The sequence below is a fragment of the Eptesicus fuscus genome, chromosome 5, assembly GCF_027574615.1.
Source record: "Eptesicus fuscus isolate TK198812 chromosome 5, DD_ASM_mEF_20220401, whole genome shotgun sequence".
In the NCBI taxonomy this organism is placed as follows: domain Eukaryota; kingdom Metazoa; phylum Chordata; class Mammalia; order Chiroptera; family Vespertilionidae; genus Eptesicus; species Eptesicus fuscus.
This window is the reverse complement of record NC_072477.1, coordinates 38,983,305-38,998,377: the sequence shown is the minus strand read 5'-3', so window position 1 is coordinate 38,998,377 and position 15,073 is coordinate 38,983,305. Positions and strand designations below refer to the sequence as shown.

Genomic DNA, 15,073 nt, shown 5'->3' with positions numbered 1-15,073 from the left:
CCTTCCTCTCTCTAAAAAATCAATTAAAAATATATTTTTTTAAAAAAGAAATGGCTACTTCTTGAAAAGGAGTAACAGAATAAGTTGAAGTGTAATTTCCACCTTCAGTTTAATAAATTTTCTGCACTATTTAAAATTTTCAAAAGGCTGTATTAAAGTATGACTTTTGAAATTAAAAAGATATGAGGTCCATTTATATCACTGAGTGAAAAAATAAAAATTACAAAAATGTATGTATAACAGTCTCACTTTCATTAAGAACAAAAATGAATACATAATTCTATTTAAATTTTTACTATGTACATGCATTATTTTTATAACTAAAGAATAGTATTTTTAAAAAATGTTTTGATGCTTAAAATGGCAAGTTCCAGTTAAAAAAAGACATCCTGCATAAGTGATTTTCCTGACAGTGCAAAGCAAGTGAATACTGATTACTTCCTGTATGTATTATTTTAGGACCCAGAGTTTTCCTGCCTTTAAGATTTTTTTTTAAAGTTCTGATGCAATCATTTTGTATTTCTATTTACATAATACATCCTGAAATTAGTAATTTGTACATCAGTACTATACTGTAAAATTAATTTATTTTTGGAAAAATTGTTTTCCCCAGACCTGGGATCAGGCTAGTTCAATGGGTCCCCTCCAATAGGTAGTTGGAAATTAGATATTTACTTAGATACAGCTAGAAGTGGCAAAGCCACTCAAGAATGTGCTATCTGACCACAGCCGTGTAAGCAAGGTATTTCATAGAATTTTATTATAATTCTATGTAACAATTTTACTATAGTCTGAGAATCATTAATTCATACACGTGATCCTTTACCTCCTAAAGCATTACTTGTTAAAAATTAGCTCTGTTGTGTTATAATTTACACATTAATATTTTACCAAATGTTCCTATTAGAATTCACAAAACATTTGCTTTAAATATAATTGGATAGATGAATGTCACATAATGGTTAGAAACACAAGTGTTGGAGCCAGACAGACCTAGATTTAATTCTAGCTCTGCCCCTTTATTAGTTTTGTGACCTTGGACAAACTACAAACCCTTATATATTCTTTCCTTATAAGTTACACAGGTATAATACCCCAGAATTGCAGGCGTTTTGTGAGGCTCAAATGAAAAAATAATGTATGTAATTAAATAATCGTTACCATTTACTGAATACATAGTTCTGTTGACCATGAGCACACTGTGAGATGCTCACAATTCAAGATGCATGTGGGAACTAAGGGGAACGTTCTCCTCAGAAAATGAAGATTATATCTAATCCTCACCACCCCTGCAGCAGAGGAACATTTGTGAAGCACTGAGCATAGTGTCTGATGCGCTGAAGATGTCAACGTACTGAGATATTTGGACCTGATGCTACTTATTGACACAACATGCAACTGATCATATTTTTCAATATTTGGTCCAATAATTGATTCAAGTCCTAACAAATCATAGAAAGCAGGCAAACTAGATAGTTAATATTTCTTTTAAAAATTAACTGCACATTACTTTTATATGTGTGTATGGTACTCAGTGGACTTTCTTCTCTACAGATCATCAGTCCTCTACATATCACTATCTTTGTGTACTTTCTCAATATTCCATATTAACTTGTTGGAACACCTCAAATGTCTTTAAACTGCTTGGAAGTAGATAACTAAAACCTATTTTTTTAATTCCTTCACTCAAAACACAGTTGCTTCACAAGACAGCACAGAGTCTATGATTCATTCATGCGATTCAACAGGAAATGCTAATCTGTGGTCAGAGGCAGAAAGTGGTTATTTTGCGGGATTGCGACTGGGAAAAGGCATGTGGGAGGCCTGGGTGGCTAGTATCATGTTATATGCTATATGCTGTATCATATCCTGGGTGATTACAAGGTCTATTCGTCTGCAAATATTCATCAGTAATTTAAAATTTATGCATTTTACTGTATGTAACACCTCAATAAAAACAAAACCTACAGCTACTCAGTCCAAAGATTTCTGGCTTTCCCTCATCTAAATTCATCATCCTTTGTTTCAAATGGTACTGTACAAAATCTCTAATTTGCAATTCTAGGACCAATCCTGCCTGATTTCAACCACCCCAAAATCACCCCACAAATACGTGGTGGGGCAAAAGTAGGTTTATAGTTGTGAATATATGGAACAGTTTTTTCTTACATTATTACTTATTAATTACTGTAGGATTTGCCATATGAACTATAAACCTACTTTTGCCCACCCTATATACTTTTCTATGTAGTTCTATGTTGTTGGAATCAGATGCGTTTCCATTTAAATATAAAGTAACTGAAAGCAGGGATTGTGTCTACTGTCAGGTGCCTTTATCAATATAAATCATGTCTAAATCGAATGTTAAAATTAACCTTATTCTAATAATGAACATATTCTTTTACCTCCTCAATCTGTAGCTTCTACCACTACCTGAAACCTTTCCCCTCATTCCCTCCAACACGTTTACTGACTAGAGGTGAATTTGGTATTCCTTTAAAACAGTGATTTCATTTTGTAACATATTCAGAAGCCAATGACTCTACAATGCACTATTCTAAACTCCTCAGCCTGACATTAATTACCTGCCAGTGTGATCCTGAAGTTCCTTGAAGGTTTCTCTCCCCCGTGAACTGGCTCAACTGGTTTTTGTTCATGTTTTGTACTTTTCTTCAGCCAGCATGTTATTTGTTAATATCATTCTTTCTGCTTGGATTGCCTTTTCTTCCCATCAAATCCTAACCATTGGAACTTAACAGCTCAATCCACAAACTTCCCCAATAAAAACTGAATGCAGTACACCCTATTTAGAATTATTTTGTCTTCTAAATCCCTACCTCCCAAAATATAGTAACTGTTTTTCAACTAGCCTATAACCTACTTAAGAGCAAGGATTATCTGTTAATCAGATGCAATCATTACATGAGTAGTGACATAAAAGTGACCAGGTATGTGACCTTAGATATTCCTAACCTTACTACGCCACAATTTCTTTATCGTTTAAATATGAGTACTAATATAATCCACTTCAAAGGACTGTAGTGAGAACTGAATTAATTTCCACAGGCAAAGTATGTGAAATAGTTTTGGGCATACAGTAAGCACGATATGAAGTGTTTGCTTTTGTTATCCTCATCATCGTCCCTCCAAAATTTAAAAAACCAAGAATGAACTAAATTAGAAGAATACCTAACCCAGGTTGGGGAGGTAATGGAAGGAAATTTGAAAAAGCTTCTTAAAGGAGCAAACCATCAGGGGAAAAAGGCATGGAAGCAAAGGGACTGGCATATGCAAAGCACAGAGGAGAATTTAAGTAACCAGACAAAAGTTAGAATGTCTTAACGAAACAGTGGCGGTTTTCACCGAATGCAGAAAAAACAAACTAAATACTAAAGTATCCAAGTGCTCTCCCACTTCCCCAGGCGGTAACCATCACCTTCCTCACTCCCAAGCTCCAAGGGCCCTCCCTTTACCTCTATAACTTGTTTCCATTTCTTCTACAAATTACTTCTTTTACCTCTGTATTTTTCAAATAAATGTTCTCTTATAATTTGGAAAACAAAAACTATCCAGTTTCTGAAAAGTAAAGAACTGAGCCCAGTAATGGTACTGTCCCTTTTTGACTCTTCCTGAGCAGCCTTATCTTTACTGATGCAACTATTAACAATGGCAAGATAATCTGCACGTGACACACCCTGGTGGTAATTTCATGCTGGAGGGTCTCCTGACCTATGCAATCCTCGTATTCACTATTAAAAAGGCACACAGGCATACATACAGTCCATGGTTCTCACATTGAACCCTTGCTGAGTAAGAGAGACTCACCTGATCCAGGAGTAATAAGAGGTCCCTCTAATTCAAGTGCCTCATCTTCAGACTGGTCATCTAGCTTTTTCTTTTTTTTCTTGGTTGGATCTCTGGGCTTTTTCAAGAGAGAAAGTTCTTCAGGGTGCCTGATATCTGTTAAGATAAGATTATTTTACTAGAATAAGAGAAAACTTAAACTTTACACTTGGTAAATCTATCTATTAATCCATTTCAAAATAAGACTTTGTAATTTCCTTCTGTGTATGTGTGCTTGTTTTGCCACATATTAATGCCATGCAAAAGACTGAAATATGACATTTTAAATTTTTTTCTTTATTGATTTGAGAGAGAGAGGAGAGGAGAGGGACAGAGAGAAACATGGATTTGTTGTTCCACCCATCCATGCACTCATTGGTTGATTCCTGCATGCACCCCGACTAGGAATTGAACCCACAACCCTGGGATATCGGGATGATGCTCCAACCAAATGAGCTACTCGGCCAAGGCTGAAATATGACATTTTAAAAATAATCTACTCAAGCACTTTTAAAAAATTTCTTTATTGATTAAAGTATTACATATGTGTCCTTACTCCCCACATAGCCTCCCCCACCCCCCAACTCATGCCCTCACCACCCTGTTGTCTGTGTCCATTGCTTAGGCTTATATGCATGCATACAAGTCCTTTGGTTGATCTCTCCTCCTTACCCCCACCCTCCCCTACCAGTAAAGCACTCTTAATTCACACCTATCTAATACATGTAGTAACCTCAAAGTGACAAGATAATGATCTATGGCACAAAAAGAAAATATAAGAATTCTTACTTATATATTTATTTTTATCTAAAACCATAAGAAATAAGCTTTATAATATATGGCAGCCCTCATTCATTCTGCATGTAAAGTAAATGTAATGAAAATACTTTCATATCATTATCAAATCTCAAATTTTTAATTGAGTCAAACTTTTCTGCCTTGTATCAAATGGCTACAAGTTTCTGTGTTGATTCTATTAATTTATGTGGAGAATCTGATTAGAGGCAAAACAGTTAAATGAAAGTAATAAAAGGAATTCAAATAGGTATACATGACATTATATATTATATATATTACCATGTCCATGAACTTTAAGAATTGTTAAGTCAATTCTCCCCAAAATGAGCTAAAAACTCAATGGAATATCCTATTCAAAATTTCAACTTGCTTTTTTGCACAAATTGACTGTAAAATGTATGTGGAAATAAGAACAATCCTAGAATAGTCAAAGCAATTTTTAAAAAGAATAAAGTTGGAAAACTTACACTACCTGATTTCAAGACATCATAAAGATACAGCAATCAAGACTGTGCAATTATTGGCTAAGTGATAAGACATATAAATGAACGGAAGACAGGGCCCAGAAACAGACCCATATATAGGTGGTCAGTTATTTTGAACAAAGGTGCCATAGCGATTCAAGGGGAAAGGATAATAATTTCAACAAACGGGACTGAGCCTGCAACCTGGGCATGTGCCCTTGGCCGGAATCGAACCTGGGACCCTTCAGTCCATAGGCCAACACTCTATCCACTGAGCCAAACAAGCTAGGGCCTCCTCCTTCTTCTTTTTTTAAAAAAAACAACAACAACAAAAAACAGCCAGGTAGCTCAGTTGGTTAGAGCATCATCCCAATATGCCCAAGTTTGTGAGTTCAATCCCTGGTCAGGGCACATACAAGAATCAACCAATGAATGTACAAATGAGTGAAGAGGCAATTCATGTTTCTCTCTCTCTCTCTTAAAAAAACCATTAAATAAAATTTTTTTTAAGAAGCCAAAAACAAAAACCTGCTCTTTGAAAGATACTGTTGAGGAAACAAAAAGGCAAGCTGTATACTGGGACAAAATATTCACAAAACATTTATGTATACCTGACAAAGGACTTATATCTAAAATATAAAAATAACCCATACAACTCAGACCAATGGGGTAAAGATTTGGACAAGCACTTTGCCAAAGAATACACAAGAATGGCTAAGCAACACATGCAGAGATGCCCAACATTATTGGTCAGGAAAATACAAATTAAAACCATGAGATAGCATTATATACGCATCAGAGTAGCCAACATTATTATAAGACTGATAATACCCTGTGTGGGTGAGGATGTGGAGGAGGAACCCTCATACCCAGCTGGTGGGAATGTGAAATGAGAAAATTTTTTTAACAGTCTGGCAATCCTATCTAATAATAGCCAAATATGCAAATTGACCGCACCTTCGCTACACCCAAGCCACGCCCACCAGCCAAGCCACGCCCATCAACCAATCAGGACGAGTATGCAAATTACCCCAACAAAGATGGCGGCTAATTTGCATATCAAGACAGCCTCGAAAGAAGCCAAGAGCTGCAGAAGGGAGTAAAGCTTCGAAGAAGCAAGCAAGCCGGGGGGGGGGGGGGGGGGGCGGCGTGGGGGAGGGGAAGGGAGGAGCGAAGTCAGGGTGGGGGGCGAAGGGAAAAGCAGGCGGGCTGGCGGAGAAGGCGGGGCGGGCGACAAGGGAGGAGCGGAGGCAGGGTAGAGTGCAGCAGGAAATCCTATTGCAGGATTTTTCCTGCAACGGGAACGCTAGTTTCTTATAAAGTTAAACACATACAACTCAAACATTCACTACTAGTTCTTATCTCAAGAAAATGAACAGCACATTTGTAATCACTTTATTCATAAAAGCCTGAATTGTATTAACCCAAGTGGATAAACAAAATGTTTTCTTTCATGTCAGTGGAATACTCATACAATGGAACACAACGCATGAGGAAAAGAGACAAACTACTGACACATGCAATAACACGAATGTATCGCCCAACCATCACACTAACTGCTAGAAGCCAAGGAGAAAAGGGTGCATGCTGTATGATTCCATTCATAAAATTCCAAGAACATGACAACAAATCTACAGTGACAGAGCACATCAGTGGTTGTCTGGCTAAAGTTTGAGGGCTAAATGAAATGTTCTGTGTCCTGATTATGGTAGTTTCTCAGATATGTCAACACTCAAAAAACTGTACACTTTAAATAGGTTCAACTTATTTTATACCAATTATACCAGGATAAAGTTAATTATAAAAATAAAGAACGTAAAGACTGGGAGAGCTAAGAAAAAAAAATAGCAGAAGGGAGAAGCACTGGGTCTATCTCTATATATAAAAGCCTAAGTGACCATCCTACCGCCCGACCATCCAACCAGTAGCTATGATGTGCACTGACCACCAGGGGGATGATGCTCAATGCAGGAGCTGTTGAGCTATGGTGACTTGGCAGTTGCAGTTCTTGGCTGATGCACCTGGAACCAGAGAGGAGGGAGCCCGATTCCAGGGTGCGTCACCCGAGAACAGCCCTTTGGCAATCTGGGACCTCTCGGGGGATGTTGGAGAGCCAGTTTTGGCCCAATCCCTGCAGGCCAGGCTGAGGGATCCCACTGGTGCATGAATCCATGCACTGGGCCTCTAGTATAGTATAATGTTTGGCGGCACTACATTATCTGTCAGGGTATGAACAGAGCAGAAAACAATACAAATCACTGTGTAACTTGTAATGCTACTAGATCCAAGTTTTACATGTGGCAGTTTGTACCTTCGGAGGCCCACAATATCCACCAGATGCAATCCAGTATCACAAATTCAGGAAGCTTTTTGTTTGTAGGGGACCTGAAACTTAGATGGACATACTGCTGCAGGGCTAATGAGGCACAATTTGAGTTAGAAGTACCAACCCAAACTACCTGGATTCAAATCTCAGCGCCACTATTTGTTAGCTGCGTGACTTTGGCTAGATACTCAACTGTCAGTGTCTTGGTTTCCTCATCTGTAAAATGAAAATAATCGCACCCCTCAGGCAGTTGCTGTGAAAATTAAATGATTCATACGGGTAACATTCCTTGAACAGGGCAGGCATATAACAAGTACTTTGTAAGTTTTAGATGTTAATGCTTTTCTCTAACTTTAAAAATTATACAATCATTTAGAAATTACAAAAAGTATAAATAATCAAGTCCCTTAAAACATGTTCTTGAAAAATGGGATATGACTATGTAAATAAGTGGTCACTCTAATAGATGTAAAAAATTCTGTGTAGATATATCATAATTCAACCATTCTTTTAAGACTGAGTCCATTATAAATAATGGTTATATAAACATCTATCTATGTACATATTTTCCCACATTTTCTTTCTTTAGGAATTCATTGAAGTAGAATCCTGGATCAAAGGTTGTAATAATTTTAAGGCAAAAGTGTACAAAAGATGGGCATGTGTTATTTTTAAAAGCTTGCTTATGTTTATCTCCTTGTTTTAATTTACATTTAATAAGTAATGATGTTATACATTTCCTAAAGGGTTTTTAGCCATTTATATCTATTTCTTCTCTTTGCTCATTTTTCTATTAGATTTCTTCAAATCAAAGTTAACTTGCTGTAAAAATTAACATATTGGCAAACAACTTTGAATTTTTAAAAAAAATATATATATATATACCTTATCCCAAGTTTAATAAAAAAAGAAGCCCAAATAAATATATTAATAACTATACAGGTCTTTTGTTTCTCTGTTGGTTATCTGAATTCCACCATTAGGAAAACTGATACACATTAGGTTTTTGTTTTGTTCTGTATGTTACAGGCTATTTTCTGGGGAATTTTTTTCTGAAACATCAAAATAAAATTACCAGAAAAAAACATCCTAAACAGAGAGGTTACCCAGACAGTAGGTGAACATAATTACTTTTTAAAAAATATATATTTTTATTGATTTCAGAGAGGAAGGGAGAGGAAGAGAGAGAAACATTACGCCCCCTACTGGGGATCAAGCCTGCAACCCGGGCATGTACCCTTGACTGGAATTGAACCCCAGGACCCTTCAATCCACAGGCCGACGCTCTATCCACTGAGCCAAACCGGGCTAACTTCTTTTTAATTATTAATAACTTTGGGTAAGTACATCTTAAGTATTAGACAGCAGAAATCATGTTAAAAATAAATGTTCCTTAAATTCTACCACTTTCTCAAAAGCTTCTAGGTGTATCTGATTTCTTTTTTTTTTTTTAAGTTTAAAAATAGAGCAGCATATTCTTTAACGTTACACAATTAAAAATAAAGGATTTTCTTAAATCTTATATATTCAAAGTATAAAGAAGTTAACCCACTTAACCTCAAATGTAATTTGGGGGGTATGATGCATTAACACTAATTGTTAGGATTATGTAGATTCAGAAACTCATTTATATTTCAGGTATATCTTTTAAGCCATATTTTCTAATTTAATTAGTAAAATCAAATCATCATTTTCTAGACTGCTCAGAAAAGAAACAAGATTTAACATTCTAAGAGACCTAATGGTTTATGCGTTGCACTCTAGTGGGCCCACACTGAATAATTCGCAGTGTACCCACAGTTGTAAATGCCACCACTGCCCATGTTGGGAGAATCCCCTGCAGAGGGGCGACAAACTAAACCCCACTCCTAACCCAGTGGTAGCGCCCCCTCATTAAGATGTATGAATGAACTGTCAGTGATTGGCAGACATCTGAGAAAGGCCTCTGTGGTAAGAATTCTAGAGATATCCCCTTAAAATTCCAGTCCCTGAGTATACAATTATACACTAATTGAGGAACTGCTGGGAAGAGACTTTGCAAATGGAATTAAAGTTATTAATCCACTGATTTTGGGGAGAATATCCTGGCTTGTCTAGGTAGGTCTAATGAAATCACAGGAGGCCTTCCAAACAGAAAAGGAAGCAGAGAGAAGCAGAGGAGAGACAAGACAGAAGGCAAGGTCGGATTCGCCGCCTAAGAAGAACTGTTCTCGCTGTTGCTGGCTTTGAAGACCGAGGAAGGAGGCCACAAGCCCACGAATTCAGGAGGCCTCTAGGAGCAAGAATGACCTCTGGCAGACAAACCAGGGGGAATTCAGTCCTACAACCACAGGGAACCAAATTCTTCCATAGAGAATTCTTTCTCAGAACCTTCAGGAACGAACATAGTCCCATGGACATCTTATAAAACTCTAAGTGTAGGACTCAGCTCAGCCTGGCTGTGCCAGAACTTTTAACCTACAGAAACTGTGAGACAATACATTTGTGTCTTTACATGTGGCAGTAAACTTAGGCTGCTAAGTTTATGGAAAACTCACAGAGATTCTAACATAAAAGATACCAAATGAAAAGAAAAACAACTTGAGTAAAAGAATAAAACAAAAAACGCTTAATTACAATTGTCAGAAAGATAGGACAATGACATCTATGAGAGATATATAGGATGTTATAAAGAACAACTGGGGCTTTAAAGAGAGACCTTGGATATTAACAAGGGGAGGGAGGGGTCTTTCCTGTTTTATTTATTTATTTATTTACTCACTTACTTACTATTTTGTTGAGGCTTAATTTATATAGTCAACAAATCTGAAATGTATTCATGGATACCTGGTAACAAACATCTAGATAAAAATATACACCACTGAAAATTAAAATTTGATATTCACATAAAAAAATCCAACAGAAGAGATATAAAGTCATATAAGAGGGTCAATCTAAGAACCAAGTCTGACTAAGTACTAGTAACAGAAAGAACAGAGGAAACAAAGGAGGAATTAGGGCACATTACTGTGAAATTCCAAAACTGCAGGAAAAAGAAAAGATCCTGTACGTTCCCAAAGAGAAAAAGCAGCCCACAAAGAAAGGAGGAAAATAAAATGTAAGAACTCTATCAGGACTATCAAGAGCAACACTGGAAGCTAAAATACAACTGAAAATGACTTCCCAAATCTGAGGAAAAATAAATTTCAACCCAATAACTCTGTCAAAGAGCAAAATAAAGACATTTTCAAATATATCATCTCAAAAACTCACCTTTTTCTTAGTACACTGACGGAGGATATAGTCTACCACAAAGAAACCAAGATAAAGACATTTTCCTTGGACAAAGGTAAAGGGAAGTCCCGGGGCTATGACGGTGCACCTTAGCCTAGAAAACATCCACCCCAGATTACTGGAGCAGATGACGGAGGGCTTCAGAGTAACTGAAAAGGGGAAAAGGCGGGGGTGGGGGTTTATTATCAGGTAATGTATTTGACCATGAAAATTCTAGAGAATGTGGAATGTGTAAGAATCAGCAAGATACTGGTTGACAACTAAGCAAACGATAAATAAAAAAGCATAAGATAGGAAAAGTATTTGGAGCTCGGTTTTGAACATGTTCAATTTGAAATTTCTGTAAAAGAAATGGTTTTGTTATTATAAATAATGCTTCACTGAACAAATGATGGCTTTCAAAAAGGTATATGGCCCTGACCGGTTTGGCTCAGTGGATAGAGCGTCGGCCTGCGGACTGAAGGGTCCCGGGTTCGATTCTGGTCAAGGGCATGTACCTTGGTTGCGGGCACATCCCCAGTGGGGAATGTGCAGGAGGCACCTGGTCGATGTTTCTCTCTCGTTGATGTTTCTAACTCTCTATCCCTCTCCCTTCCTCTCTGTTAAAAAAATCAATAAAATATATTTAAAAAAAAAAAAAAAAGGTATATGGCTAGAGCCCAGCTGGTGTGGCTCAATGGTTGAACTTTAACCCATGCGCCAAGAGGACACCAGTTCAATTCCCGGTCAGGGCAAATGCTGGATTGCAGGCTTGATCCCAGTAGGGGACATGTAGGAGGCAGCCAATCAATGTTTCTCTTTCTCCCTCCCTCTCTCTCTAAAATCAATAAAAACATATTTTATATATATTAAAAAAAGGTATATGGCTAGAAAATATCAAGGATGTAAGTTTCAGATGCACAACTTTATATAATATCTGTATACTCCATTGTGTATTCACCACCCAAAGTCTAGTTACCATATATTTGACCACCCTTACCCTCTTTATCCTCCCCGAACCCTCTTCGCCTCTGGTAACCACCATTCTGTTGTATCTGTGAGTTTACACAGGTAGGTTTTTATGTGGTCAAAAATTTAGAATCAATTGAGTAAATACTTAAGAACACAACTGCTAAATCATGTGGTAAGACTACGTTTAGCTTTGTAAGAAACTGCCAACTATCACATAATTTTTCAAAAAACGGTGCTAGCACAACTGGATATCCAAGTGCAAAAAAAATGAACCTAGATTCAGACCTTTCATCTTCACAAAAATTGACTCAAAATGTATCACAGGCCTAAATGTAAAACGCAAACTATAACACTCCTGGAAGATAACATGGGAAAAAATCTAGATCAGCGGCCGCCAACCGATGGTCCGTGAGGTCCAAAAGATTGGCGACCGCTGATCTACATGACCTTGGGGCTGGTGATGACTTTTTAGATACAACAAAAGCATAATAAAATAAAGAATAACTGATAAGCTGGAGTTCATTAAAATTAATTTCTGCTCTCTGAAAGAAACTGTCAAAGGTTATGGAAAGGCAAGCCACAGACTGGGAGAAAATATGTGCATGAGACTTACCTGATAAAGGACTGTTATCCAAAATATATGAAGAACTTTTAAAACGCAACAATTAGACAATAAACAACCTGATTAAAAAATAGGCCAAAGTCCTTAACAGACACCTCACCAAGGAAGATGTAGATGGCAAAGGAGCTTATTAAAAGATGCTCCATATCACGTCATCAGGAAAATGCAAATTAAAACAATAATGAGATACCATCGCACATCTATTAGAATGGCCACGAATCAGGCCACTGACAACAACAAATGCTGGTGACAACTTAAAGCAACAGAAACTCTCGTTCATTGCTGGTGTAAATGCAAAATGGCACAACTACTTTGGAAGACAGTTTGGCAAAACACATTCTTACCATCTGATCCAACAATCACATTCCTTAGTATTGACCCAAAGGAGTTGAAAATATTATGTCCACACAAAATCCTACACATGGAAAGCTTATAGCAGCTGTATTTACAATTGTGTAACTTGTAAACAACCAAGATGTCCTTCAATAGGAGAATGTATGAACTTTGGCACATCCAGACAATGGAATATATATATTTTAAAGTTACTCATTTCTTTTCTTTTTTTTTTTTTAATGTTTAGATTTTTAGAGAGAGAGGAAAGGAGAAGGAGAGAAAGAGAAACATCGGATGTGAGAGAGAAATATCTGATCAGCGGGCTCCTGCACTGTCCCCCAACCCCCTAGGATAGAGCCCAAAATCCAGGCATGTGCCCTGACTGGGTATCGAACCTCTTGGTGCACAGGACGTTGCTCAACCAACTAAGCCACACTGGTCAGGGCTGGAATATTTTTAAAAAAATATATTTTATTGATTTTTTACAGAGAGGAAGAGAGAGGGATAGAGAGAAACATAGATGATAGAGAAACATCGATCAGCTGCCTCCTGCACAACCCCTACTGGGGATGTGCCCGCAACCAAGGTACATGCCCTTGACCGGAATCGAACCTGGGACCCCTCAGTCCGCAGGCCGACGCTCTATCCACTGAGCCAAACCGGTTTCGGCGAGGGCTGGAATATTTTTTAGTGCCAAAAAGAAATGAGCTATCAAGCCATGAAAATACATGAATAAAACTTAAATGCATATTGCTAAGTGAAAGAAACCAATTTGAAAAAACATACTCTATGATTCCAACTGTAAGACATTTTGGAAAAGGCAAAACTATGGAGACAGTGAAGAAATTAGTGGTTGCCAAGGGCTGGGGAAGGAAGGGAAGAATAGAACACAAGATTCTGAGGGCAGTGCAACTACTCTGTATGATACAATAATGATGGATACATGTCATTATACATTTGTCCAAACCCACAGACGGTATAACACCAAGGAAATCTAATGTAAGCCACTGATTCTGGATAATAATGATGTGTCAATGGAGGCTTCTCTTTGCAACAAATGTACCACTCTGGTGGAGAATGTTGACAGTGGAATGTGGGTAAATGGAAACTCTGTACTTTCTCCTCAATTTTGCTGTGAACCTAAAGCTACTCTAAAAATCAAGTTCATATCATTTATCTATTTTTTAAAAAATTAATAAACAGGCAATTTAAAATAGAAGAAACTTAGATTAGATGGCCAACAAAGATACAAAAACATATTTAACTTTATAAACGAAAATGAAATTGTGTATTTTTTTTTTCACTCAGAGAAGCAAACACTAAAAACTGACAACATTCAAATGTTAGTGATGATTTGGAACGAGGGGTTTTCATCCATTGTGGGTTGGAATGTAAACAGGTGGAACCTCTTGGGAGAGCAATTTGTCAGTCCTCTGAAATGAATTGTGTGTACACTTAAAACAATTCTACTTTTTACTTGAGCACACAAGAGAAATTCCTGCACACATGTTCAAAACAGTATAAGAAAATACCCACACAGCAATGGAAGTAACTAACATATATTATTTTGGGGTATATATTTACACATAGCTGTAAATACATGCTTATGTGTGTGTTTATGTAGATTTAAAAGTACTGAGAAGATACACATTACATTTATGATAGTAGTTGCTTTTGAAGGGAAATTAAGAGAATGTAACTCAAAACTTTATCTTTATTATTTTGACTGAAGAGTTTGGCAAAATGGCCCTAGCCGGTTTGGCTCAGTGGATAGAGTGTTGGCCTACAGACTGAAAGGTCCCAGGTTGGATTCTGGTCAAGGGCACATGCCTGGGTTGTGGGCTTGGTCCCCAGTAGGGGGTGTGTAGGAGGCAGCCAATCAATGGTTCTCTCTCATCATTGATGTTTCTATCTCTCTCTCCTTCTCCCTTCCTCTCTGAAATCAATAAAAATATATATTAAAAAAAAAGTTTGGCAAATGATATAAACTATTAATTTAGATAATTAATTCTATAAGTAGGTAATTGTTATACAGTTACCTGTACTTTTCTGTTACTTTAATTTTTCTTAAAAATTTCATTAACAAAAAAATAAATAAATAAATAAATTTCATTAACATAAAAACCATTATAATTTCAGAGTCATTAGATCAAAATAGTAATGTCAACATACCTGTATCTCCCCCTAAGCCAGCGATTTTCAACCTTTTTCATCTCACAGCACCCATAAACTAATTACTAAAACTTTGCAGCACACCAAAAAAATACAGGTATAATTTTGATTAATTCACACCAGACAGCTATTGTTTTGGCTGGTGTCATTTTTTTATTTGATAATCTAAGGGAAAAGAAGTCAGTGCCCTGACTAAATAGTTAGGTATTGCATGTTTTAAAAATTCTTATGGCACACTGTTTGAAAATTGCAACTCTAATCTATAGCACAATAGTTATAAACTAGTGATAA

General features: G+C 36.9%; 1 protein-coding gene across 2 annotated transcripts in view; it reads right to left on the bottom strand.

Moving 5' to 3' along the window:
• Window positions 1-15,073, bottom strand: part of FERMT2 (FERM domain containing kindlin 2) — a 67,465-nt gene that overhangs the window by 25,531 nt on the left and 26,861 nt on the right. For both annotated transcript variants that reach the window (XM_054716058.1, XM_054716059.1), the window contains exon 4: window positions 3,826-3,960. In XM_054716058.1, the coding sequence (XP_054572033.1) occupies window positions 3,826-3,960 (135 nt within the window). The remainder of the gene's footprint in view (window positions 1-3,825; window positions 3,961-15,073) is intronic.